The 23,893-nt window shown below is 41.4% G+C and overlaps 1 protein-coding gene across 3 annotated transcripts in view; it reads right to left on the minus strand.

Moving 5' to 3' along the window:
• Positions 1-23,893, minus strand: part of syne3 (spectrin repeat containing, nuclear envelope family member 3) — a 60,917-nt gene that overhangs the window by 19,941 nt on the left and 17,083 nt on the right. For all 3 annotated transcript variants that reach the window (XM_034224373.1, XM_034224372.1, XM_034224371.1), the window contains exons 6-12: positions 22,845-23,195; positions 13,580-13,716; positions 12,769-12,943; positions 9,563-9,745; positions 8,245-8,388; positions 5,588-5,722; positions 1,438-1,599 (exon numbers count right to left, since the gene is read on the minus strand). In XM_034224373.1, coding sequence (XP_034080264.1) covers positions 1,438-1,599; positions 5,588-5,722; positions 8,245-8,388; positions 9,563-9,745; positions 12,769-12,943; positions 13,580-13,716; positions 22,845-23,195 — 1,287 coding nt within the window. The remainder of the gene's footprint in view (positions 1-1,437; positions 1,600-5,587; positions 5,723-8,244; positions 8,389-9,562; positions 9,746-12,768; positions 12,944-13,579; positions 13,717-22,844; positions 23,196-23,893) is intronic.

Genomic DNA, 23,893 nt, shown 5'->3' on the forward strand with positions numbered 1-23,893 from the left:
TAAGATCACTACTGGTTGACAGAACAATACATCAGTCAATGATATGAAACTGATGACTTTATCCATCGTAACAACACCTGCAGGTCTGGATGTTCTCACTACAAAGCAAAACAAAAAGTCCACAAGGCTCTAAAGAGAGCTAGAATACAACTGTCTCAAGTCAGATGATTTACTCAGCACAGTACCATGTTGTGCACTGTAAACCCTTATGCAGTGTGTGAATACTTAACTACTCAAACCAGCAAATGTAAGGGCAGAAGTGCACGATTTGAGACACAGCATAGAGTTAGAACAATGTATTGTTTTCATATGCTAACCGATTCAGCACACGTCTTCGGATTTATGCTAGCCCCAGGAAGATTGTTTTACCAGGTGAAATTGCAGACATGTATTGGAATGATAAGTATTGCATTTGTGTGTATAATCTGAACATTTCGTTTTGTTTTTCTTTATTGAATATTATAAAAAAAATGCAGCTGTTTATTATATATTTGTGTCAATCCTTTTTTAATAGCTTCAACGTCGTGTGTCCCAGAGACTCATAATCAAGGTAGAACAAACCTCTTTCTTTAGAAGATTTTGTTGCTTTCCTATTTCAAATAGTGTTATTAAAATTCAGCGGTTTTCAGTAAAGGGCCCATGTCATGCTTTTCTGGTTATTACCCGTCCCCTTGTGTTATGAAGGTTTTCCTGCATGTAAGCGGTCTGCAGAGTCACAAACCCTAAAGTACACCCTGTAGCGAGTAAACTCTAACACAGAGAAGACCTGTCTATGCTGCCCCAGAACTCCTCGTTGGACATTTATCTTTTTCTTCCTGGGTATAGTGACGTGCCCATACCCAAATGGACCCATTGGTCCAAATGGACCAATCCACGGACTTCCTCACACACACACACTCAATCTTTTCTCAGCTGCAGCTCCGCCGATTTCTCCTCCCTGAGACGGCGGCGAGGCTGTGAGTCGGTGTGTGAGCACACACACAAACTCACAGCCAGGCTGCGGGTGTGTGTGTGTTCGGGCTGGGTTTCGCTGTGTCTCGCTGTCTCGCAGACGGCCACTGGGCTCACGGGGGGGGGGGGGGGGGGGGCAGGAGCTCCAACAAGCCGTGTAGGACAGAGAGTGAATACACATACTATACAGAGATGCTGTTTGAGAAACCAATGTGAGTTTGGAACATTGAACAATGTAAATCTATTCTAGTAGACCTCAACAATGGAATTATGATCAGTAGAAATGGCCATGACATGGGACCTTTAAGTGACCCATAATCAATGCTGCATTGTTTTCAAAGAATGGAAAAGAAGGTCACGCCTCTTTTAAAAAAATTTAAAAAAGGGATTTAGGTTATTTTTCTATTTGAAACAAAAAGTGTTATTCATTCAGAGAGGTGACACACAGACACACACACACACACTCTCTGTCACACACACACACACCTCAGCTTCGTGCTGGCGGCCCTCGATGCTCCACTCTCCTGATTGGCTGTGGAAGGACTCCAGCTTCTGCTTGATGATCATCAGCCACTTCTCCATGTTCAGCAGGCTGTTGTGGAAGCTCTCGTGGTCTGAGATGCTCTCCTCACTCTCTGACACCTTTAGCTGCACAGAAACATCACTCAGTGGCAGAAAGAAACATTTTAAAGGTCTCCTATCATGCTATTTTTAGGCATATATTATGGGTCTCAGATATAAAATATATATATATATAAAATATAACAATATATAAAAAACATGTCTATGATGTGTTTTGCTCAAAATACCAAACAGATCATGCATTTTAGACATCCCTCATATCCCTCTATTTAAGCACTGTTAGAGAAGTGTTGATTCTAGGTCCTTAGCTTGAAAAGAGAAAAGAGGAGGCGGAGCTAATGCCTGCTCAGAATTCTACGAGATACAGCTAAATGCTACTGTGATTAAACGCCATATCATGTTCAAAACCACATCAAGGATGATTTCTGAAACAGCATGGAGCTCAAATGCTTTCTCTCTTGCGGGTTTACCACAAGGTGAGTTCCTTTTTTTTACACATATTCTCTCCAGTACAGGTTAGCTGTGTTAGCGATGCTTGCTAATGTAAACATAGACCATATTACGTCCAAAACACGTTGTGCATCGTTTCTGATAGCGACGTTTCTTTCAAGTTTCCCATTGAAGGGATGTATGGTTGCAGAGAATACATTGGTGTTTTTATTATCCCTGGCCTGTAAGGGCCTTTGAGCTAACTTGCTCGGAGCTGAGAGCTGCAGTGTGCACAGTTAGGCTGTTCTCTCTGTGCTCTACCTCAACAACTGTTCTTCTTAAAATGACTGTTTGCTTAAGGTGCGATATTTGCAACCAGTCAAAACGATCATCATTTATAATTTCATCCCAATGAGCAACCAATTACCCGTATTACACAGTCATTTGATGCATTATTCATATCAAAGAAAATTCTGCAGCTTTAACTATGCGTGAAATGATTCAGAAATTACGGGTGCAAATGTCTCAGACAATACTGCTATGAATGTTTAAGGTCGGGCCAATGTTTCTGTTTACATTGCTTTGTATTCCTCTTTTGATCGAGTGAGACACATAAAGCATGTCTGTCTCTCAGCCCTGCATCAGAATAGCTTGACAAATGACAAACAGCCTCTTTACCTGCAGTATAATGACCAACTCTCTGAGAAGATGTTTAGTACACACAGTCAGTGGTTTGTGTTTGACTGTCTCATTGTATGCATTACCTGTCATTTGTTTTACTTACAAAAAGGGTTACCAAAACAGCTTGTTTGTTACTGTTTAAGTAGGTTGGACTACTGTAAGGCTCTTTCTACAGGTCTTCCCAAAAAGACCATTTAAAAGCTGCAGCTAATTCAGAAGTATGCTGCCAGGCTGCAAACAAAAAAGAAACTAGAAAAAGAGAGCACATTCCTCCTGTTTTAGCTGCAAAAAAAGAATCCTTACAATGTATTCAAAAGCTGTAGTTCCTCTCTTGTGACACGTCTCCATGCTTTAATGTTCAAAAAGCTCTTTATTGTTCTCATACTGCCTGTGCTGCAGCACCTCTTTTCACCCACTGTCTGAAACCAGAGCCCAGTCTGCTCTGATTGGTTTGCTGGCCGGCTCTGTTGTGATTGGTCAACCGCTTAGAGATGTCTCGCCCCTTAGCCTATCATGTACAATGTGTTGGAGTGCTAGCCAGTAGAATCGTGAGTGTTACATAATGACGAAAAAGCACAATAGGGCCTCTTTAAATATCCCTACATTTCCCCACAAATAGAATGGGTGAAGCAGCTTCTCTGCACCATATTTCCTAACGCTGGAACACCCTACCAAGACATATTAGAGGCAAACTCTCTAATAACTCAAATTGTAATTAGTGACATATTCCTTTAATTCCCTTTTACTCCTTCTTATTCTTCTTGTTATTTTTTATATTGTTTCATTTGAAATATATATACTTTGTTTAATAATATCATTGTTTTGAATTTGATTTGACTGTATTTAGTGTGTCTTTCTTACTTTTACTGAGTGGGTTATCTGCTAATCATTTTTTTAACTATTCCTTGAAATCTATAACAGTGGAGAACCGTCAGGGCCTTCAAGGTATTCAGAGGATACTCTGGAACACTCAGATAAAACAAACAAAACATTGAATTTAATTATATAAATAAAATGTAAATAAAATGAATAAATGAGAATCATATCTGTGTTGATGATCTGTAATATCACAGTGTTACGTTGAGTTGTTTGTCCTTCTCGGACCATGCACTACGCATTTCAGTGGTTTTGTGTTAGAAAAGAAAGCAACCAATCAGATCTTGTTCTGGGTCTCTGGGTAGAATATCCTTCAACCAAGGTATTCTACATCCTTGATCGAATGCCCTGGCCGTTACACTGACTGAGAGCGTACGTTTGGACTGACAGTTTGATCAACCAATCATATATTGATTTGTAGCCAATGGGCGTGTTCTTTCAGAGTTTCCCTCGGTTCCAGGGTATTCTAGAAGGCCCGCTAGTTAACTGGCTCGAGACAGAGGATCTAGATCAGGGGTAGCCAACACGGTGCCCGCGGGCACTCAGTCGCCCGCAGGGGCAACGTGAGGCGCCCGCCGGGCACGTTCTAAAAATAGCTCGCCAAGAAAATCCTAAATGTATAAAATACACAAAACAAAAAAGGAAATGTAATTAAAAGAATCTACCCCATGCATAAACAAAACCTAAATCATAGCAAACTCTATCTACTTACTACAACTCTATATCTAACACCCCTCCTCCCCCCACCCCCACAATGAATATCGACCAATCACGTTCTTGCTTGATTTGCGGGACCAGCGCGTTCTTATTATACATCCATGGACCAGCGTTGCAGTCGGGAAGAAAAGCAATGTGGCACCTCCCCGCTGATTTTCCTTCTGGCAGAATCTACACATCAGCCCCATTGAACAGCCCATCATGCCAGCCTATACAACACATGAGGGCCATAGTTTTACTCTGTGTGTTGTAACTTGCATATATTTATTCCACTTGACGCACACACACGCATGGCGTAATCTCCAGGGGGGACATGTCCCCAGCACTTTTCGAAATCCCGTTTGTGTCCCCCCACTTTACAAATATGTTTATTATTATTTGTTAACGCAAGCCGTCATCGCCACGGAGGAGCACACAGCCTGTGTGTGTGTGTGTGTGTGTGTGTGTGTGTGTGTGTGTGTGTGTGTGTGTACCCCTTTATCTATTTAATATAGATAAAGTAAGAAATCATTCCAATGTGTACAATAGGACAGTACAAAAACAGTTTAAAAGGAGAGTGATTAGTAAAATATGCATAAATAAAAAGAAAGAATGTGGTAACACAAGATAAGAATAAACAAGTTTAAATGATTTATTATTGGTTGTGATCATATTCTAAAGATGTTTGGATTCTTGAAAAGTATACAGCTGCCTTTCATGAGTGTTGAGAGCTGTATCCATAGATTCATGTTGTGCTCAAAGTGCACCAGATTGATGCATTTCACTTAGAGGATGTGAGGCCCCCCCTAGAGGATGTGAGGCCCCCCCTAGAGGATGTGAGGCCCCCCCTAGAGGATGTGAGGCCCCCCCTAGAGGATGTGAGGCCCCCCCTAGAGGAGGTGAGGCCCATCCACCCCCAAATAAAGCAGGTTAAAATAATTAAATGACATGTTATTTTAGTAAACACTGAAACGGGTCCCACAGACCCAAACAGCACAAAGGTTAAAGATAAGCATATAATAATGTTCAAATGTGCTAAATATACACACTGCAAAAAACAACAAAAAGAGGAGTAAAAGTAGCCCCCGACTTGTTTTATTTTTTGAAAGTAGCTCTCCTCCTAAAAAAGGTTGGTGACCCCTGATCTAGATGAATGCGACGAAGCAATTTATTTGAAGTTTTATTGGTTTTAACGTTGAAATGGAAAGTGCAACAGGTGAAGATGATGTTGTTGCGGAATTGTTGTCATGTTGTTGTAATAGACATGGTTCGCCACTGCTACATGTGTTGTGTGCCATGTTGTTAAAGCATGTTGAGATGTCATGTGTATGGGGAGTGCTGTACAATAAAGCCTCACATGGCCCTCTCTCACCCGTGCTGCTGTGTGCAGATGTTTCCAGTCGGCATAGAGCCTCTCAAACTGGGTCCTGTTGCTTTGACTGGACGACACCAGAGTCTCCAGCGCCGTGAGCAGGGCCTCACAGTCCTCCAGGTCCTTCTGGATCACCTGGGGGGACACATTAAAAAAAAAAAATGCTTGCCATGTCTTCACCATGAGCCTGAGTCTTCAGAGATTGTGCTGTTGAGGACGTCCTGTCTTAGACGCTGTGTCCCAGTGGCTACAAGACTTTTGTAGCATGTTTTTACTTCAACTTACGTTTATATAAGTATGTGCAGGACAGCACAGCATTTTTATCATTTGTCACACACATTTAGACAATGTCCCACTTTGGATTGACAGTCGCCCGTTTTAACCTTGGCTTTTATCCAAGGATGTTTAGAAAGCAGAAGAGGGCTGTCACCATTAGCTGTGTCAAATGTCAATCAACAAAGGTAGGTATTTACTATAGGTGTAGCCGGTGGAACGCGATTCCCTCAGAGCTTTTTGTGACCTTTGACAGATTTGTTTTCAATCTCGCATTGAGGTGATTATGATTTGAAGCGACACTAAATGCAAAACTCACAAAAAATGCCAGGCTCATAAAGAAAAATGTCTGGATACATTCCTCCTGAAACCAAAAGAGGATAACCAAACAGACATGGTAACAGCGGCTGAAATACAGAACGTTTACCGCACTGTAGAGCAACCCTAATCACACAGCTCAGCAGACTGCGCTAAAATAGCTCGAGTCATTTTTCAGACTCAGAGATTGCAAATAAATACGGAGATGTTTACGGATGATGGTTTGTTGGGAGAAAATCAATTCAAACCATACATTTAATTATTTCACTTTCATAGTTTGTGCAAACAATTAACCCATAGTCAAATGTGCTATTATATTTACAAGCCAATAGTGTCAATAGAAATGTTTATTTTTAAGGGTTACATAGACAATATATTTGAACCTAAACTAGCTCTTATCATTGCAGTAACATGTCCCACGTTGTCCTGCACAAACATCCTCTTTGTCCCACATGTGGCTTGTTGGCACCTGAGGCCTGTACCACGAAGTCGGATTTTCGCTTAGCGGCTGACTTCAGGGAAAACTCTGGGTTTCCGGTCCTACGAAGCTGGTTCTCTTTTTAGCGGGCTAGATCTCCATGGTAACTTATGCTTAGCGGCTAACCTGGTCGGGAGCAGGTTAGGTTGCAGGCTGAGAGCTCAACTCAGTGAAAGCACTGCCTGCTGACCAATCAGAGCTCAGTGTGCGGAGTTTAAAGCGATCAAGTCATATTACAGGAGAAAGGAAATACAGAAAGACGGCCGGCAAAAATCACCGACTGTGTGAACGTGAACATTAATAGAATATCAGCTCCATCTTCAGAGCAATCTGACTATTATAACATTAGCGTTAAGAAAGCTGACTGAAATATCTGCCACAACATAAGTAACCGGATCAGAGTAACATTACGTACACTGTGAGTGCAGACGTCGATGTGTCCCATTATCATTCATATCACATCATAATGTATCATATATCTCCTTATCTGAGTCAGCTGAGCCGTATCTGGCCGTGCAACACTCAGTGTCACATACTGTATGCAGAAGTATTATTTTAAGCAACACATTAAGTTGACGAAACACTCGAGACAAATGTAATGAAAGTCAGATCGTGTCTTAGACGGGGCAGTGATATCATAAACCTGTTAATGTACGCATTAAAGCACTTGTTCTGTTGCCAGCTGTATTCACCTTGCAGGTGCAGCTATGTGGCTTTCATCCTGGATAAAGTGTTTAAGTCATGGATGTTTAAAGTTTAACTTCTTCATTTTTGACTAGTATTAAAGTTCACTTTTCATTCAGGAAGTATGACGCTGCGCTGTCAGTACGCTTTTCCATGTCTGTGATTGGTCGAATGCTCCAGATACCACCCCTTTCATGTGAACGCGCACCTAACTAGATAGGAAACGGCTGGCTTGAGCGATCCACTTGATAACCCGCGTCGTAAGACCGTTTAGCGAGAGCGCGTATGTTTTGGATTAGGCCAACCGGCTAACTCAAACATATCCAGGTTAGGTTGAACCGGCTTCGTAGTACAGGCCTCTGGTCAGCCTTAGTGCAACTGTCATAAAAACCTCATTTCCCTCTGGGATTAATAAAGTGTTTTTGATTGATCTGATAACACACAACTATTCATTTTCATTTCAGGCAACTCATGTTTTCACATTGTGTCAGATATCTAATCACGTACGTCATCGCTGCAGGATCTCTATTAATAACTCAATCATTCTGACAACAATCAAAGCAAACGGTGTTCACAGTTATTAACTTACTCGTGTCTCATTTGTCAACGTAAATCAATGGAAACCTGCCTGATGGAAGTAATGCACATCACAGCACACCCTAATAAATAGCTGTTGGCTGAAACTGATATTAGTGAATGTAATAAATCAAAAAACAATTTGTTTTCAATGGATCCAACTGTGTAAACATCTTTTCATCACACTCTTGGGTCTCGCTTTGTAAAAGGTGAAGTCTCCAATGCAGGAACACATGTTTTGCTGTGGTAATCTACTGTAACCATGGCGAGCGTCTTGTGTTCTAACAGAAGCGCTGGCTGTCTGAGTCGGGTCTTGGATTACTCTCACCATGAAGCGGTCCGCCTGGCTCTTCTTAGCCAGGATGTCGGGCTGCAGGCTATCGGCCGCCACCAGCTGGAGCTGGAGAGCGGACAGCTTGGAGCGGAGTGACTCATAGGCGGCACCAAAGTCCTTGGTTCTGGAGATTAAGCCCTGAGAGTTGAAGAAATGAGAATTGAGCGTATTGTATTCAGCCTGGATTGGTCATTGTATTTTCCTCCTCCATGATGAGATGAAGCCTGCACAGACAGGGTGAGTCATCCAGTGGTGGAAGAAGTATTCAGATGCTCTACTTGAGTAAAAGTACCAATACATTATTAACAATATACTTCATTACAGGTTAAAGTCCTGCATTCAAAATCTTACTTAAGTAAAACAACAAAAGTATTATCAGCAACATGTACTCGAAGTATAAAAAGTCAAAGTAATCATTGTGCAGAAAAATTCCTTGTATGTGTGTATGTGCAATTATATATGTGACATTTCTAGATAAAATAAGTAGCATTTTACTGCTATAGACAAACAAAGATCTGATTTACTTTTTGTAAAACATTTAAAACTAGTTACATTTTTAACTAAGTACAGTACTTGAGTACTTAATGACTTCCCACCTCTGGCTTCATCACATGTTAAACCACTATTTTGACCAGCAGGGCTACTAATGAGCAGGAGGTGTTTACTGAGCTTGTGTACGTGAGTGTGTTTCATTCCTTTAGCAATGGGAATGACAAAGACATATGGAATGTGTGGAACTACAGGGGTGCAGAGTTATTTCAGATCAACGGCAGCCCGTCTGATGGGTAGACGTCACCTCTGTAGGAATGTTTAACTGACACTGTGTGGCGAGAGGTGGCTGCTAAATAACACATCCACACAATTGATAATCACACTAATAATACACTGTTCCATACATCTGTTTTGTCTTCATATATACACTTTGCTATATTAGACAGCATGTCTTCTATTCCCTTTTACATTCCATTTGATCCTTTTCTTCTTTATATGCAAATGCATTCCTACTCCTGCAACTTCATTGAACAAGTATGTGTTTTGCACTATTTCATGTCTTTTACTTTTATGTTAAGTATATTGCATTGTTGCATTGTTGGAGGAGCCTGAGACTTAAGGAGAGAAAAAAGGCTTCTTTTGTCATATGTGGAGTCTGATGAATGTCCTCAAGTGAGTTAGCATAGGCTGTGTCTAAAGACTACAATTTGGTGTGTGGTGCAGGAATGATCATTGTGTTATGTTCTTCCTGCCTGTAGGATACCTTGAGTTTCCTCCATGGTGTGGACAGTACACATGAATGTTAGAGGTGTGTGTGTACCTGCAGCCGGCTCTCCCTGCTCAGCAGCTGGGCGTGCAGCAGCTCTCGGTTCCTGACGGCAGCAGTGAGCTCTCCCTGCAGCCCGTCAGCTCTCTCAGGACCGAACACAGAGTCCAGCAGCCCCCTCTTCACCAGCAGCAGGCTGAGACGCTCCTGCAGCTGACCACTGTCCCGCAGCAGGCGCTACCACAGAGACACCGTCAGCATACACACAGCACCCTGCAATGCAGTAACACTACCTACCTGCACTATACACTTCCCTTTTGCTTTTTTTGAAATGCTCTTCAATTCTGTTTTTCAAGTTTATACAATCATTGACAATACTTATCAATATTCTATTTTAGCCTTCAGTCATTTTCAATGAAAGCACACATCAAGGACTCGCTGACCTTCAGAAATGCTATAAAATAAAGTATGAACATGAACAAGGTTATGGGGGTGTACCTTTATGATACTCAAACAAGGGGGGCTTAGAAGAAACAATAATAAAATGACAACAAAATCCACCCTGGACAAATAGTGGTCGTACTGGTGCAACATACATTATCCGTCTTTTCAATCGTTGCAATCTCAAGGCAAAGGTATCCTCTCATACTTCCCTTTTTCAATTAGATGTGTTCACTGGTTGCCACTCACCAACCTAAAACTGCAACAACATTGTTGTGAAATAACATAATTGTGCAATATATATGTTTTTTTTAAAAAAAAAAATTTTTTTTAAAAATTGTATTCAATTGTGTGTCTGAGGTGGATTAATTTATTCATATTGTGATAATATTAATATTAATGCACTTACTTAAAGGGGACCTATCATTCAAAATGCACTTTTGTACGTCTTTTATACATGAATATGTGTCCCCGGTGTTCCAGGGAACTCACCAAGTATCAGAAAACACAACCCTCTCTCTTTTCCTCCATACCCAAATCTCTAAAAAAGGGGATGCAACGGATCTGATCCAGACTGATCCAGATTTGAAATTGTTCTGAAATCAGAAACAAGGAGCTCCGCCTATATGGGCAACTCTCCACCTATCAGGGGAATGAGAGGTTGCGTGGCATGGTAACAGCATGGTAACAGCATGGTAACAGCATGGTAACATGACGCTCGTGCCACGCCCCCCTCCTTTGCAGGGGGGCGTGGTCAGCTGCAGCTCATTTGCCACAGAATCAGCTTTTGCAAAGACAGGGCTGGAATACAGCAAATAGAGCGAAATGAGGCGTGGCTAAAATGCAGGATCTGTTTGGTATTTTGACAAAGAAACTTCATAGACATGTTTTATATAGGTATGGCCCTACAATATATGCAGTTCAAATATTCTGCTGCTTTTCCAAGCCTTTTGACTTTCTTTTCTTCTCTCATCATTCAAGCCCCCAGTGTTCATGTACCATTTCAATCTCACTTCTTCACTTTCTTCTTACACATTACATTTCAGCATAGCAGTTTACAGTAGCATCAGCTTTTCAGCATAAAGCATTCCCACTAGCAATTTCTTCAGGAATTGCATTCTCTAGTTTTGACTGATATTGCATTTGCAAAAAGACTCTGCACAGTGGAGGGACTGATCATTATTGAAGCATTATTCTCATTCAAATTGAAACATCTGTTAAAATGATCATGATGTGATATTAAAGAGACGATTCCTTACCAAAGAAATGGTTTTTGTTTATTCAGTATACTAGGATTTGTCTTTTTCCCAAAATGATAAACATATGTATTGCCTAGCTTAGTTGAGAAATACATACAATTAGTGTTTACTAATTGACCCCTTTACTCGTCACATCATGACGTAATGCCAGATTCTTTCCAATACACAGACTTCAGAAAATGTCTCCATACTGAATGTCAAACTGAACTTCATAGAGATTTGTAACGTGCTGTGATAGTGAAGCTACTCTAACACAAGCTTTGAACTTGATTTTACTGTTGACTGGAAGTCGGACGGCTCTGAATCCATTTGATCTTTTTGTCCAGAGGGTGTTCAGGTATGTGCAGCAGGGGAAAGCAGGGATATTATGTCTGACCTGCCACCCCCCGCTGCTTGTGTTTCCTTTTAGCCTTGGAGACACACAGCATCCTGACAGTGGGATTGACATTGTTTATCCCCACTGTTGTATGTCATGTGTAACAGTAGAGACGGGAAGCTTTGGGAGGAGGCTGAACATGTTTCGGACTTTACTCTCTGGTGGAATCCAGAGCACTAACATGGAGCTGAAAACTCATTCAAAACACAGCCTAATAGATTAGTATTAGTGATAGTGATGTTCAGCCTTCTCTGTCTGGTAGCAAACGCTCACAGTTTCATAAAATATGTTTATGACAGAAAATGAAAGATGAGTGGCAACCCCTGGCATGGAGCGGTGTTCTGGTAAACATTTCTGATTTGTAATTAGGATCGCAGTGTGAACAGACGATGTGTTCACTTTCACAACAGAACTGTTGGACTTGTATTAACTCTGGTGTGTTTGATTGACTCCGCATGGTTCTGTTTGTAATAACCGCCTGAACAAAAAACAGACCTGAATATGGATTTATGATATCATTGGTATTGTGATTTTCATGTACGATAATTGTTCTTCTATAATTAGGTTCTTGTGCAAGTGCTTTCCCTGTATTTCTATTCGGTGTGTATTGTATTCACCAGACACTAAGGAGAATAGAAAAGCCACTTCATTAATTGTTATGTCTGGGAATAATGTTAATGTTGGCTAGACAGTTTGTATAATCTTTGCATTGCATTTAAATAAATACCACTGTTTTGTATTCATTTATGCTTAAGGATAATGCTAAGGTTTGTTGTTGTTTACGACGGGGATTCATACCATAAAGAAGGTTTCAGTGCAACCGTGGATGGTTAAACGTTTTTGATCGTGTTAACGTGCTAATGGGCTAACGTGTTATCGTGATAATAACCTGTAAAGGTTTCAGTCTAGTTGTGTACCGTCTTTACTGAATGCAGTGTTATAGTTTGGTTTTATCCCGTTGGTAGTGGACCGTGCAAGATCCAATGTGGACTTGGACTGTGAATTACTTTCAATGAAGCTTCTGTGACACCGTGGCCTAAGAACGACCACACAATTATCAACAATATACAAATTAAAAAAGGGATGATTCTCTGTAGGTCAATTACTATAATGGCCACCTCTCGCATTTGATACATTACAGTTAGAAATAATGAAATATGGCCACTTTAAGGAAATGTGTTTACCTCTATGTTCTGGACCATCATGGCGTTGTTGGAGAAGTCAGTAACCTCAGCAGAGTTCTCCAGAACCTGGAACACCATGTGGCTCCACTGAGCGAACACCAGCAGAGGGTCCTGCAGGATGTTCCTCAGCCCCGACTCGGACTCTGAACACAGCCTGGTGGCTCTGCTCTTCACACTGCAACGTGAGCAAACAGCACACTTACAACAGAGAACAGGGACCGATACTGGAGACACATTTTGACTGGATTTTACCCAAGCACTCCTTGTTATCATTATCAGGTAGGAAGTAGTTCTTAGTTGATTTCATTTTCAAGACCTTTGTTTATATTGGCTTCTTTACTGACACTCACTGTTAATATCAGAAAGGCCCCCTTTTTCAACTGGGTCTTAGTTTAATCAACTTTGAAAGCATCATTATTTAGTTTTCAATAGTTGCAAATCCCACAGGGAGTAGTCCAGCTTGGAAAATTGCATACAGAATTTATTTTCATTTAGGAAACAAAAATAAAATGAATACACACACCGTTTGCCTTCTGAAGCAATTTGGTAAACTACCACACTACTTCATGGCCACAGTCCCCCACAAATTACTTACAATTGTATTTATTTCGTCAGCAGAGGAATTCAATTCAAATGGATTTTGCCAGGTATCAACTACATGTATTCAAATCCCTGATGTCTGAGCCTGTTTATTGATAATTCACGTTCACACATTGCAAAACAATCCTAAAGTTAGTGGCACACTGTAACATAAACAAGTAACTTTTTACTTTCAGGTTTTTTAAACAGCTAGAGACTTCCTGTCACAAACCTCTGATGTTCTTTGACAACAGCCAGGACATCATGAGAAAGGTGGCGTGAGTCCTCTGAGAACCTGAACAGCTCTTTGAGCTGAGCCTTCAGTAGTTCCACCTGGGACTCCTCCCCTGCCAGAGTGTTCCTCACCCCCTGCAGGAGACACAGGAACACCAGCAGCGTGAGCTCCAGATAACAGGATGCTCTGATAATGTTAGCACAGACAGCAGTCTTACACTCGTAGTTCAGGCGTTGTGTATTCCATTAAACACCATGTGAACATCAATTCATTCAGACCATTAAACATAAAAGAAGTCAGGCTTATAGCCTGTGGCAAAAATGACTGCAGAGTGAGTCAATTACAACCCAATATTAACACTAATACAGTCATTCAGCCTAATAGAAAATAGCTATAGACCAGGGGTATTCAAAACAAATTCAAGAGTTAGAGAAAAGGCCCTCAAGCAAAGGTCCGGAAATTCATTAAGTCTAACTTGCGTTATGAATAAGTAAAATATACAGCTCTGGAAATAATTAAGAGACCACTGAAAAACTATCAGTTTGCTCTGGCCTCTATTTATAGTTATGTGTGTGAGTACAATTAAGAAAATGTAGATCTGGCTGAAACACCAAGCAGATCATTGCAGCATCCCATAATCCCCTCTGTTTCAGCCCTGTTTCCAAAGTGCTGATTCTCTGTCTGTGACTTTAGATGAAAATAAGGAGCCCCTCCCCACGCCCCTCTGAGAGAGCTTTGGTTCCAAAGAACTCAATGTGGGGGGGGGGGGTTACCTTGGTTGCTGATTGGCTAATGGTTACACAAGACAAAACATCGTTATGACATCATAAAGTGGCCAAAATCTGATCAGCTCATTTTCAGACAGGTTTTTATAGAAATGGATCAAAAAGAGAGAGAATCTTTGTTCCTGAAACTTTCAGAGTCTCTTTCCACAGAGGGGACACATGTTGATGAAGAAGAGACATGAAGAAGAGGGGACACATGTTGATGTAGAAGAGACATGGAGAAGAGGGGACACATGTTGATGTAGAAGAGACATGAAGAAGAGGGGACACATGTTGATGTAGAAGAGACATGAAGAAGAGGGGACACATGTTGATGTAGAAGAGACATGAAGAAGAGGGGACACATGTTGATGTAGAAGAGACATGAAGAAGAGGGGACACATGTTGATGTAGAAGAGACATGAAGAAGAGGGGACACATGTTGATGTAGAAGAGACATGAAGAAGAGGGGACACATGTTGATGTAGAAGAGACATGGAGAAGAGGGAACACATGTTGATGTAGAAGAGACAGGAAGAAGAGGGGACACATGTTGATGTAGAAGAGACGTGAAGAAGAGGGGACACATGTTGATGTAGAAGAGACGTGAAGAAGAGGGGACACATGTTGATGTAGAAGAGACATGAAGAAGAGGGGACACATGTTGATGTAGAAGAGACATGAAGAAGAGGAGACACATGTTGATGTAGAAGAGACATGAAGAAGAGGGGACACATGTTGATGTAGAAGAGACATTAAGAAGAGGGGACACATGTTGATGTAGAAGAGACATGAAGAAGAGGGGACACATGTTGATGTAGAAGAGACATGAAGAAGAGGGGACACATGTTGATGTAAAAGAGACATGAAGAAGAGGGGACACATGTTGATGTAGAAGAGGGGACATGGAGAAGAGGGGACACATGTTGATGAAGAAGAGACATGAAGAAGAGGAGACACGTGTTGATGTAGAAGAGACATGAAGAAGAGGGGACACATGTTGATGTAAAGAGACATGAAGAAGAGGAGACACGTGTTGATGTAGAAGAGACATGAAGAAGAGGGGACACATGTTGATGTAGAAGAGACATGAAGAAGAGGAGACACGTGTTGATGTAGAAGAGACATGAAGAAGAGGGGACACGTGTTGATGTAGAAGAGACATGAAGAAGAGGGGACACATGTTGATGTAGAAGAGACATGAAGAAGAGGGGACACATGTTGATGTAGAAGAGACATGGAGAAGAGGGGACACATGTTGATGTAGAAGAGACATGAAGAAGAGGGGACACATGTTGATGTAGAAGAGACATGAAGAAGAGGGGACACATGTTGATGTAGAAGAGACATGAAGAAGAGGGGACACATGTTGATGTAGAAGAGACATGAAGAAGAGGGGACACATGTTGATGTAGAAGAGACATGGAGAAGAGGGGACACATGTTGATATAGAAGAGACATGAAGAAGAGGGGACACATGTTGATATAGAAGAGACATGAAGAAGAGGGGACACATGTTGATGTAGAAGAGACATGAAGAAGAATGGACACATGTTGATGTAGAAGAGACATGAAGAAGAATGGACACATGTTGATGTAGAAGAGACATGAAGAAGAATGGACACATGTTGATGTAGAAGAGACATGAAGAAGAGGGGACATATGTTGATGTAGAAGAGACATGAAGAAGAGGGGACACATGTTGATGTAGAAGAGACATGAAGAAGAGGGGACACATGTTGATGTAGAAGAGACATGAGGAAGAGGGGACACATGTTGATGTAGAAGAGACATGAAGAAGAGGGGACACATGTTGATGTAGAAGAGACATGAAGAAGAGGGGACACATGGTGATGTAGAAGAGACATGAAGAAGAGGGGACACATGTTGATGTAGAAGAGACATGAAGAAGAGGGGACACTTGTTGATGTAGAAGAGACATGAAGAACAGGGGACACATGATGTAGAAGAGACATGAAGAAGAGGGGACACATGTTGATGTAGAAGAGACATGAAGAAGAGGGGACACTTGTTGATGTAGAAGATACATGAAGAAGAGGGGACACATGATGTAGAAGAGACATGAAGAAGAGGGGACACATGGTGATGTAGAAGAGACATGAAGAAGAGGGGACACATGTTGATGTAGAAGAGACATGAAGAAGAGGGGACACATGTTGATGTAGAAGAGACATGAAGAAGAGGGGACACATGGTGATGTAGAAGAGACGTGAAGAAGAGGGGACACATGTTGATGTAGAAGAGACATGAAGAAGAGGGGACACATGTTGATGTAGAAGAGACATGAAGAAGAGGGGACACATGTTGATGTAGAAGAGACATGAAGAAGAGGGGACACATGTTGATGTAGAAGAGACATGAAGAAGAGGGGACACATGGTGATGTAGAAGAGACGTGAAGAAGAGGGGACACATGTTGATGTAGAAGAGACATGAAGAAGAGGAGACACATGTTGATGTAGAAGAGACATGAAGAAGAGGGGACACATGTTGATGAAGAAGAGACATGAAGAAGAGGGGACACATGTTGATGTAGAAGAGACAGGAGAAGAGGGGACACATGTTGATGTAGAAGAGACATGAAGAAGAGGGGACACATGTTGATGAAGAAGAGACATGAAGAAGAGGGGACACATGTTGATGAATAAGAGACATGAAGAAGAGGGGACACATGTTGATGTAGAAGAGACATGAAGAAGAGGGGACACATGTTGATGTAGGAGAGACATGAAGAAGAGGGGACACATGTTGATGTAGGAGAGACATGAAGAAGAGGGGACACATGTTGATGTAGGAGAGACATGAAGAAGAGGGGACACATGTTGATGCAGAAGAGACATGGAGAAGAGGGGACACATGTTGATGTAGAAGAGACATGAAGAAGAGGGGACACATGTTGATGTAGGAGAGACATGAAGAAGAGGAAATGATTTGCATAATAGGTGATCTTTAATAATTGATCGATTCTAGTGCGGGTCTGGATAGATTGGTGTCTGGGTCAGCTTGTTTAGGCTGTTTTGTTGATGGTTTTACTACAAAGTTGGTCTGCAAAGATTAAAGTCCCTGTGTTGAGTTTCTCTCCCACACACTGAACAAATCCACTTGGAAATAACAGGAGGTTTTCATGATCTTCCCATTGTGCCAAAAGTGCATGAAAAGAGCATGATGCCACAGTTCCAGTAGTTCAACTGTTTTCAGAATGAACAGGGTTCTTTGTAGTCTGCCCTCAGTTCTTCTAATAGACCCTTTTCACACCAATGCTGTGTCCTAATGCCACACTAGTACTTCAGTGCCGAGTGCTTCAGGGAATGAAGGAGAGCACCGTCAGTTTCTAAAGGTCGGCTGCTAATTGGCATGACTAAATGAGACGCAGCCATAATTATACTCTGAAGAAGACCATGAGCTTAACACTATGTTTATTGTGATGGGATCTCATAAACCAGTGCAATATTTCTATTTTGTCCACCTAACTTTAAAAACTTGGACGTGCTACCCCTTTACATTTAGTTTTTGAAATATGTTTACTGGCCTTTGGTTTGCACTGCACTGTGAATAGCATTGTTGAAGCACAACCTCCTTCAACAAAACAGCAGCCACGAATAGCTTCTTTTGACACATCTGTGGAGAGTCGATGGCACTAATGTAAAAACCCTCACTGCAAACGTTATCAAAAGTTACCCATTGATTCATCTAGATCAGGGGTCTGCAACCTTTTTGACCAAAAGAGCCATTTTGACCCCTTTTCCACCAATTGCTTTTGTCTGGAGCCGTAAAAACATATTTGATAGCTTATAAAGTTGTATATATTGTTACATCATAGACAAAAGCTACAGTTTTTTTGCATTTATTACATTATAGAAACTGTTTACCTCTAATAAGAAACAAAGAACTCTTATAAGGAGAATTAAAAAAAAATACACCGGCCTACTTTAAAATAAATTAAACACAGCACTTGGGGAGTCCTCTGCACATTTGAAGAAAATGAATATAATTAAAATGGATCCACTTTGAAATAAATAAAACATATAGCTGCACCCTAAAAAGAGTTAACTGATGGAATGATGACTGAAGATCGTCAGCTGTCTTCCTCTCCCGTGTGTTTCCTCCAATACGTAAAGGCTGCAGCACCTTTGACAACTTCTCTCCACATATCAAACATCCCGGTGAGCCAGCATCGTTTGCTCTGAAAGCAGATAACTCTAACCACGCAGAATTAAACCCTGTGTTCCTCCGGTACTTTTCTTTTATTTGATTTATCCATAGTTCGCTCATCGAGCCGGGGCTCAGGTTATTCGCCTGCAGGAAAAGGCGCTGGTGCGGGGCCGTAGCAGGATGTGACGCATATTATAATTGACCTAATTAAAACAGTTTTTTTAATTATTTATGTGTCACAGTATCACCTCAAAATACATGTTCAACCATGCAACAAAATATAAATAGTCCTACAAATATTTGTATTTTATTTCCTTCTTATTTTTGTCTAAGCTCAAGGGAGCCAGAGCAGAGGGCTTAAAGAGCCGCGGGTTGCCGACCCCTGATCTAGATATATACACTTTATTTTATAGAACTAACCAGTGTGTTGGTGTCACATTGAACCCATGGAAATAAATGCACTGCAACTGTTGTTCTCATATACACATACACATGTGTACATATAATAATATGAATACTAATACTGCATATATATATATAATCTAGTACAAGGTGCTTTTTTACTTTTACTTCTTACTTGCATATAAATGTTTTCGTTATTTTTTATTCTATTTTGTATCTTTTACTGGATATTTTATTTTAACTTATGTTTACAAGAATAGCTTTATTTCATTTTTATTTAGTCTTTTTATTGCAAACTTACTTTATTTTTTAGGTTGAATTATTATGTTATTATTGTTACTTCTTATTTTCCATTTATCTTTTATTCATTTCATTCTGAAACGGAACAACCGTCACAAAACCACCGGAATAAATAGTGAAACATTCTTTTTTATCATTCTAATTGGTATGTGTAAAACAAACTGAAGGACAAAGCACTCATTGGCTCAGAACCTTGGGAGGGCCTCTTGGATGTGACCGGATCGATTTCAACACAGACAAAACATCTTATTAAAACTCTAGAAAGGCTTCTTTTCAGCCATTGACATTTACTGTGAATTAGTAAACAAATGTATTTATTAAAAGCCCACAAATCTTACTTGGCCTTTCTCCAATTTCCTGTCAATGCAAATAGTCAGTAGTTACATATTTAAGCCACAATGGCTTATTTGCAATGTAGATAAACTGGAGTCCTTTTGAATCCATTCCACGCGTTAAATAGGCGGTGTCTCAGTTAGGTGACAGTCTGTCTAGATTGCATCAGAACACAGACGGATGCAGATCTTTAGCATTCCAGTCACACCCTCCTCTTCGTCTGGCAGGTGACCTGCCAGACGAAGAGGAGGGTGTGAGAGACCCACAAATAATTAATAATCAGACTGTGGATACACCTCTCTGAGGCATTCAGCAGCTTCACTGACAGGGCAGCAAGAGTCTGTTTACAAAAGAATCCAGTCCAGAGTCATCAAGTCAGGTCCACTGTATCACGTCTCAGAGGGACTAGAGAAATAATGATGTTATTTCAGGGAGGAAAGGCATCGAGAGAAGGAATCAATCAACTTTCAAATAGAAAAAAATAAGTTATGATAACGCCAAAAATGTAAGGGAATGTACGGTTTATATTCCCTGACCCAGTGGGTCTTTCTCAATGTCGAGGAAGGCTCCTCCAGAGCCACTATTTGAAGGATGCTACGTCATCGAGTCCCGCCGAAGGACTGTTCCACTGTCCAGGATCCTTGGAATTCTACCAAGGCCAGCGTCCATCGTTGCGGAACATTTCGAGGCTGCACATGTGTATCCTCCACGGTCTTAAAATCCCCATAATGCTTTGCGCACGGACCAATTTCCCAAATCTTTGGCGGAAATCGCGCCCCATTTAAGGCAGGGCCTCGCATATGACGCACACCTGTTAGCCTGTTCCACCATTCTTCGTTTTCCGAGGCTAGGAAGGATTCTTGCTTAACTAACCCTAACAAACGAGATCTCGCTAAGCGGTCCTACGACGCTGGTTATCAACTCGGTAAAATCAACCCAGGGTTTCTCTCACCAGCTGAGAGCACGTTCACATGAAAGGGGCGGGGTTAGCAACATTTGACCAATCACAAACATGGACAAGCGTACTGACAGCGCAGCGTCATACTTCATGAATGAAAAGTAAACAATCACGTTAGACAAATATGAAGAAGTTAAACTTTAAACATCCTTGACTTAAACACTTTATCCAGGATCAAAGCCACAGAGCTGCACCTGCAAGGTGAATACAGCTGGTAAAAGAAAAAGTGTTTGAATGCGTACATTAACAGGTTTATGATATCACTGCCCCGTCTAAGACACGATCTGACTTTAGTTACATTTGACTCGAGTGTTTCGTCAACTTAATGTGTTGCTTAAAATAATACTTCTGCATACAGTATGTGACACTGTGAGTGTTGCACGGCCAGATACGGCTCAGCTGACTCAGATCAGGAAATATATGATACATTATGATGTGATATGAATGATAATGGACACATCCATGTCTGCACTCAGTGTCGTGGACTGTAATGTTACTCTGATCCGGTTACTTATGTTGTGGCAGATATTTAAGTAAGCTTTCTTAACGCTAATGTTATAATAGTCAGATTGATATTCTATTAATTTTCACGTTCACACAGTCGGTGATTTTTGCCGGCCGTCTTTCTTGCAACGGCAATTTTAACTGTATTTCCTTAATAAGACTTGATAGCTTTAAACCCCGCACACTGAGCTCTGATTGGTCAGCAAGCGGTGCTTTCACTGAGTTGATCTCTTCTCTGGAACCGGAGCAGGTTTGGTGTTCAGCATAAGTTACCATGGAGATCTACCCCAGTAAGAAGTGAACCAGCATTGTAGGAGCGGAAACCCAGAGTTAATCCTGAAGTTACCTCGCTAACCGCAAATCCTGCTTCGTAGTACAGGGCACTGGTGTGCTGTTTCCCACAGGTGTGAGGGGGCGTGGCCTGGGGAACAAAAGGGGGGACTGTTTTTGAAAGAGAAAGCTGTGTTTGTTTGGAGACAGAGGAGGAGGGGAGCCAAGCAGAATGCCAGAGAGAGTCTAAAGGGGCATTTAGATCTTTGTATGATCTGCTAAGGGACATCGAGACAAATGGAGTGTGAGGATGGTAAAGATTGAGCAGCAAACAGTGAGAGCCGGGTTTTTGTTTGCCCCCTAGGTTGGTGAGATCGATGCCTTTTTTGGACCTTTTTCTTAGGGTGCATTCACACCTAGCTTCTCTGGTGCACACCAGACGACAGTTTGTTACATTGTTTCATTTCTCAGAAGGTTCGGTTTGCGTTCACACGGGCAAAACTCAAACGGACTATAAACTTAAACACAAGTCATGTGCACGGAAATGCTGTTCAACCATTGGTCAGACATTAAGGGCGTAAAAACGCAAATCCCGGCAATTTCTACCGGAGCTTCCGCCATGGAGCATCGGCACTTTCGGCAGGTTATTCTCATGCTGCTGTTAATCTGGAGATCAACAGACACTAGCGGTCCGCGCATATGATTATATAATCAGACAACGTCCGTTAAAAAACATTATAACACATGAGAGACATTCTGCAGTAAGGAGGGCGACAGGTGTTCTTACTTTTATGTAGCTGACGGAGCATTTTTACTTTACACGACACTGTTCAACACTTCATTCTGCTTCACTCTTTAAATTAACAACCGCAGATGTCTTGAAAGAGTCTTTCGCTAAAGATTTTTGAAGACATCCGCGTTCTTGTGACACGTAAATACTACGCTTCCTATGATTTGGTGCGCACTGCGTTCACACCAGCAATTAACCGCTCCAGAGTTCGCAAGCAAGCGTTCCAAGACCTCCTATTTTAGCGGACCAGAGTCCGGTTGTTTAGTTCACTTCAGAGGTCTCGGACTGCGTTCACACCGACCCAAATGAACCGCACCAAGCGGCTAAACGCACCAGGGTTCGATTCAACCGGACTTAAGGCTGGTGTGAATGCGCCCTTATTCTACTTTTTGTTTTAATGACTTTGGAATTTACATTTTTCTGGATTGTTAAACTGCATTAGGAAGAAAGTTGGACAATTATTTTAACTGTGAAATGGACATTGTAGGGTTGATATGATACACCGATAGGGTCTAATCGCCAAAGACTTTTCACATTTCTATCATCTTGTGCATGTAAATAAATATTAATTAATCCAAAAATAAATCTCGCCTTATTAAAATTACACCTGAGAGAAACTCCCTCTGGAGGGAACACAGGGATTTCAGGCTTTGCAGACCATTGACATGCACAAAAACCTATAGAACACACTACAGGGAAGGGAAAACCTCAAAAGCAGAATAGGGCCTCTTTAACTCAATAATACTGTAGATATGTTAAGAAGACGTACCGTGTATTTCCTCCACTGGCCCACCATCTGCTCCTCGGTGTGGTCAGGGGGGTCTCGGCCCTCCCCTAGCTCCTGGTCCAGGCCCTGCAGCAGCACCCTGAGGTGTCCGATGTCCTCCCCCAGTCTCTGGCAGCGGGCTGTGTACTGACTCTGGGAGTCCAGGCTGGAGCGCAGCCCCTCCTCACCCTCACACAGACCCTGCCTCAGCCTCTGCCAGCCCAGCCTCAGCTCCTCCGCCTCCTCCACCACCACCTCCGCCCCAGAGGGGGAGGTGGTGCCCCTCAGCGCCTCCGACAGCCCCTCGATGTGCTGCAGGGTCTTCTCCTCTCCTGCCACGCTGTCGTCCAGAGCCTGGCACAGCAGCAGGAGATAAAGATGAGTGGTGTTGGATTAGAAGGCTGAGATGGAAAAAATATCCTACAACTTGGTTTCATATTTTTTTTTTTTAACATTAAATATTTGTGAATACTGAAATCCTAACAATTAAGGCTAGTTGTCAAAAAAGTGGAACTATCTCACATGGTCATTTCGCTATAATTTATGTATGTAACATGTGCATGTTCAATGATTTTTTCATGTGTTATAATATCCACAGTTATAATTGCCTAACAGAGTGACTCGGTATGCTCTCACATGTCAGCCAGAAACTGGAAGGATCAGGCACAACTATGTTCACAGTCAGTCATTTAGAAAATGGAATTGGAAAATGTTCCTTTTTAAAAATTATTATTATTTGAGGATTGTATTTGGTACACGGACATTTTTTTCAATTTGTAATCTGTGCCACCTAAAATTATACTTTAAATATATTAAAATACATTTTAGGAATACAGGAAATACATTTATGAATTTTAGTTGTCAAAAATAATAATGACGGTAAAAAGTGTTCGTTGTTTCCTGTGTTAATGGTTTGTACATTAATCACACTAAAACAAAGACAGACATCATTTGAGATATACACTGTACAGTAACATTTGGATAAGATAGGATTCCTATTTTTATATTTAGAATGATGTAGTGTTAGACATGTGTCTTAACAAGTTCTGCTG

This window comes from Gymnodraco acuticeps, unplaced genomic scaffold, assembly GCF_902827175.1.
Source record: "Gymnodraco acuticeps unplaced genomic scaffold, fGymAcu1.1, whole genome shotgun sequence".
NCBI lineage: Eukaryota > Metazoa > Chordata > Actinopteri > Perciformes > Bathydraconidae > Gymnodraco > Gymnodraco acuticeps.